Genomic DNA, 5,590 nt, shown 5'->3' with positions numbered 1-5,590 from the left:
TAAGTAGCAATCATAGCACTGGTGACCGAAATAAATCTCTCGTGTTCTATGTAATACCTCCATCATGCTGCTATGGAGAAGCTAACCACTTTATATTTAGCCTTTCTCTCTCTCACTCTCTCTCCATGTGTTACACTCTTTCAGTGTGAAGAGCCTGTCTATGACAGTTCAGTGCTTAAGAGAGGGGGGTGATGGTAGGACAGAAATAATGGTCATCAAGTATTCATAGCCGCAGGGGTCTCGGTGCGTGAACGAGATTGGGTTAATGTTTGTTAAAGTGGTTTTGATGACACACACACACACACACACACACACACAGCTGAGCCCACCATCCAGCTATTCCCCCTTCTCTGCCCTAGGAGTACAAGTGGTCACACACACTCTTCCCACTACAGTGGCCGCAACACATCAGGGACTCACTCAATTTAAACAAAGCACTGTAATAACAATATAGCCTTAATAGTAAGCTGGGCATAATGACCATACACAGTGTTGACATCAACAGTTGCCGTAATGTGAAATCCTGACCACAGCATGGTGAGGCACCATTGACCATGATGCGAGTGCAATCTGTTGCTATCTTTATGGACTCGGCTTCTAGTGCTGAGCTATTAGCACCGATCCAGTGCGCTGGAGTGTGGGAGAGAATCAGAAATCAATGGCCAGGCTTAGCAAGGACAGCAGTGGTCAGCGTGCAGGGCTTATATTTGCCTCCCTGTATGGAGAGTGGGAGGAGTGTGTGTATGTGTGTGTGTTTGTATGTATATCTGAGTTGTTATGTGTGTGTGTGTGTGGGGAGAAGGTGATGAAAAGAATGTAAGGGGTTGGTGCGTGTTATCAACTGCAGTTTGTACGCATGTGTGTGTGTGTATATGTGTGCGTGTGTAGGATGTTGAAGGAGTATGGTGAATCATCAATGGCACATCAAAGCACATCTATTACAAAGGGCTGCATCCTGCAAGACCCAGGGAGCGTGTTTGTGCTTATGATAAAAAAGGAGGACCATTAAAAGTGGTAATTAAATGATAAGGAGGTTGAATAAAATCGCAGGGTCAGCACAGTGTGATCACCTCTCCCTGTGTGTGTATGTGTGTGTGTGTCTTCTCAACTGGTAATAATTCCCTTGTGCAGTGGGCTTAACAGCATTCTCATCGCATAATCACAAACAAACATGTAGGAGACATGGCCTGCATGCAGCTGATAGCCTTAGTGTTGCACTAAACAATTTTCTTTGTTCGATAGATGAATAAATAAATAAAATGTAAAAAGGATGGAAAATAAAAGTTGACTTATTTTCATCGACTACCCGGGTAATTGGGTCGGAGAGTGTGAGGGACATCAGAAACTGAGTTATGCTTCTGAAACACGCTCGAGGTCAGTGAAGCCACGTGGAAAGAAGGTGATATTTGTTGCCGTGTCATGGCGAAGCGGCGATTAAAGAAATCAGTCCGCACACAGCGCTACACAATGGGGATATCTTCTTCTCGCAGGCGACAAAGACAATGGTGTTGGCTCATTAAACCACAAAAGGACATTTGCGTTTGGCTGGCGGGGAATGTCTCGTTTTCGTTATGAAAGGGCGCTTTTTTGTGATCTGGCTCAGCCTATTCTGTGTCGCGACTCGTCGCTAATTACTATTTAATGCCATATTGTACTTTCGCAGAATATGGCAGGTCACTGAATTAAACCAGCATTGTTTACGTCAGTGATGGGAGGCGGTGGTCCAGACAACAAAAGGGACAATGAGAACAGTAGTGACGTAAAAGCAACATCGTAGTGTTTTATTTTTTTGCATTTAATATACACTATTTAGAAAACAAAACACAATGAATAAATACAAATTTAAAAAGCAAGTCTTCTGGCGAAGGCCTCACCTTGTTCCCACAGTAATACTTAATTTCTTTTTTTGTTTGTTTTATTTTCAATACATATATGTACATGTATATCTGATCTTCAGTTGAGCTCGATTTTAAGCAGGCATCTGCACTGGACGCCCAAAGCGGACTGAGCCACAAGATGCGACGGGACACTTTTATCAAACAGCACAGATCGGCATGCAGGTGCTTTTCCAAGTGGTCCCCAGCACACATAGACGCACAGACAATGAATTGGCACGTAAAGACAACAACACCTAGATTCTCTTTTTATCTGTTACTCTTAAACAGTACTCTTCTACAGTATGTACACAAAGAGAAAATAAATACTAAAACGAGGAACCATCCTTGGGATCATGACCTCCAGTTGGCACCAAGAGACGTTGGCACTCAGTGGAAAGGATTGCCACGCCAACGCGGGGTCCCACCACCTTGGTGGCGAGAGCCAATGGTGGAAGCTGACGCGCCGAAGCTCAGCCCCACCCCTTTTCTGACAAAAATGTGTGTCACTTCCATTAAGCCCATCCTCAGTCGGTTGCACAATGGCACAGGGTTCAACAAAACACAGAAACACGCAAAAAGTCATCCATGTAGACTTTTTTTGTAATATTTTGCTTGCTTTTCTCAGAGTTGTGAATTGTTGAGAGTTGAGAGTGTTGTTGTGTGTGTGTTGTGCACATGTGTTTTGTGTGTGTGTGTGTGTGTGTGTGTGTGTATATATTATCCAGTGTCAGTCATTCTGTGATGCCATGGAACAGTGTCTTCTTCTTGCTGTGTGGTAAGGCAGAGTGTGGCAGTTGTCACGGAAACTAGGGTGTTGCCCGCTTAAATCACAGGAGGCAGGCTGCCCAACCCAGCCCAGTCGCATCCATGCCCTTATATGGTGTTGTCAAAAATATCTGGCACAGAGGAGAAATAAACAGAAGCAAAACAAGTAACAACAAAATACAGGCACAAGCCCCTGGGAAAGTGGAGGGATGTGCACGAAAGACAAGGACAAACAAGAAGAGAGGGACACATAAAGGAAAGTAAGGAAGGAAAGAAGGGAGAATATAATGAAAGTATAGTACACGCCAAAAAACGAACGAAAGTGTACAGGAGTTCTCAGTAGTTGGGTCACTTCCACAGAGGAATGGAGGGCTTTCTTGCATCTGTCCATTCACATTGTCCACTCAGGTAAACAGAGATCCACTCCTTCAGGGCAGAGAGTTCCGGAGGAAGAGAGCAAAAAGACGAAGAGGGAGGGAGAGAATGAGGAGGAGGAGGAGGAGGAAAAGAGGGAGCTCAGAGATGAGGCCCTGGGACGGCTAGGGCTCCCTCTGTGGCGTGGGACGCATCAGGTCTCGTCTGTCCAGGCTGCTATCTCACCTCCAGGCAGTCAAGGTACTCCAGCACCAGCTCGTAGCAGAAGCGGTACTGCTCCTAAACAACAAACAAACAAACAAACAAACACAACAACAATAAAAAACACAGATAAACACAGATACAATAAACACCCTCAAAAACACCTGTTGTGGCCCCAGCTGTGGCGCAACTGGCTGGGGCACCTGCACCGTACGCCGGTGACCCGGGTTCGATTCCCGCCCCGTGGTTCTTTCCAGATCCCACCCCGACTCTCTCTCCCACTCACTTCCTGTCACTCTCCACTATTCTGTCGCATTAAAGGCATAAAAGCCCCAAAAAATATACTTATAAAAAAAAACACCTGTTGTCAGTGTTCATCTTTTCCTGTGTTAGTATTTATAGGAACTCATTTAGCAGCTGTTTTCAGCCAGCCCCTCACTGCACTCCAAAGCAATCATTTCATTACAAGTTCTCTTCTACGGGAGCTTGGCAGCCATAATCTCTCCTGAGCTATATAAACCCAATGTGCTCACAGGATAATGTCGATTTCATTTTCATAAACAGCACAACAGCTGATGATTGCTCTGTCTAGTCGGTCTGCGCAGACGAGAGGAGTGGAATTTAAACATGTCTTCCTGAGGGAGTGTGCTGTGGTACTAACCAGGTGATAAATGGTCCAGGAACAAAGGAACAACATTACTCCTTAATTAAAAAGCTTTTATGTTCAATGCTTAGAGAGATCATTAAATTGAATAGGGCAAAAACAAAGACACGCTTGCTAATGTTATCTTTTTACACTGTTACCAAGTAACAACACTGAGTTTAATGTGTTCTTAAGCCTGTTAACCAGGTGACGCCAAATTCCTTTTAGGCAAGCCCCTCCACTCGCCATATTGTAATGCTTTTCGGGCACTTATCGGGCATCTATTTCGGCAGAAATGCGTGCGCGCAAGACTTCACGACACCAACCTTGCTCCAGTGGCGACATAACAACACATGATTGGCACGATATATTCACAACACACCACATTATTGGCACAATTTATTTACATTTGTGCCGTGGAAGGGGCGGGATATGTTTAGTCAATTGCCATATTGGCGTTACAAACTAACCCCATGCATTTCTATGGAGGATTTTTTGAGTGCTGTGTCTCCTCATTAGAAAGTCTCTGGTGACACACAGATGACATCACTTCCTGTGTACCACTTCATAGACCATCAGCCATCTCATCTACCAACACTCATAAGGATACAAGGATACAAGGAAGTTTATTGTCACATGCATATAGTTAGGGGGTAAAAAGTGCAGTAGAAGAGGGGTTTAGTAGATTAAGTGGCAAGGGCTGCGTAAGAAAGGTGGGGGAGGATTGGAATTGGGGGGGCGCACCAACAAGGAGCACAATTATAAGCAATACATTATAATACATGTGAATTAGTAGACCTGTTCCAAAACATCGAAGACACAACATACATGTCAAATGTACATGTAAGTAATTAACTGGTACACTTAATAGGTTTATTCCACTGTATCAAAGAGTAACAAGGTTGTAGCACCACAGCTGTTACATGTACAGTACACTGAAGACAATGAGGCCTTGACTGGAGCTAAGAATGGTTTGTATATCAAATCTATCATGACCAGATTTAGCCCATCCAGCAGGTCTCAGGTCAGCTCTTTGCCTCTGATGAAAATTTAGGCAAATTGGTTTTGTAAAAGCGCTCAGTATTACAATGTAACAACTATATGTAGGTACCCACAAATACATAATGCAAGTACAATGATAGTACCTGATAGTACATGTTGTTACACAGGTTGTACCACTGTACCTAATTAGGTAGGTACACTGTAACAGCGACACATTAAAATAAAGTGTTACCATAAAGAGTAACAATGGTCCTCTGTTAAGGGACATAATGAATTGAAATGTCCGATACATAAGGGACATAAATTGTGATGCAAGGTCCTTTTATTTCCTAAGTAGAACTGTTTAAGCAAATGTTGCCATTATGTCTTCAGGAAAGCTTTTGAAACATTGAGATCAGGAACTATATTATTTGCTGTAAACTACTGTACAGACGGTACATTAAATGAGTTTGGTGATATATTACAGCACTGTGGAGAGCTGAGGGTGTACACCATGGTCTCTGCCATGTTGGGCTTGGAGTTGTGCAGCTTCTTGGTGAGGCCATCCTTAAAAAATATTTTCGTTTGCGTATTAACCCGACCGACCCTGTCAATTTAGAACCGACCCAAATATTTATTTTTCCCCTTTTTAGTCCGACCGACTTGCCGGTTGTAAACTAGCGTTAATACCGACCGATTGTTTTTTACTCTAAACAACCAATACAAATGCAATAAAATAATATTTCTT

The 5,590-nt window shown here is 43.4% G+C and overlaps 1 protein-coding gene across 1 annotated transcript in view; it reads right to left on the bottom strand.

The window, feature by feature from the left end:
* Positions 1-1,755: 1,755 nt before the first annotated feature.
* Positions 1,756-5,590, bottom strand: part of ptprua (protein tyrosine phosphatase receptor type Ua) — a 221,445-nt gene continuing 217,610 nt past the window's right edge. Inside the window, exon 33 of the mRNA XM_048229546.1 lies at positions 1,756-3,296. Coding sequence (XP_048085503.1) covers positions 3,234-3,296 — 63 coding nt within the window. The 3' untranslated portion in view covers positions 1,756-3,233. The remainder of the gene's footprint in view (positions 3,297-5,590) is intronic.

This window comes from Alosa alosa, chromosome 20, assembly GCF_017589495.1.
Source record: "Alosa alosa isolate M-15738 ecotype Scorff River chromosome 20, AALO_Geno_1.1, whole genome shotgun sequence".
NCBI classification, from domain to species: Eukaryota; Metazoa; Chordata; class Actinopteri; order Clupeiformes; family Clupeidae; genus Alosa; species Alosa alosa.
The sequence above is the reverse complement of the archived record's forward strand: the minus strand, read 5'-3'. Positions and strand labels throughout refer to the sequence as shown.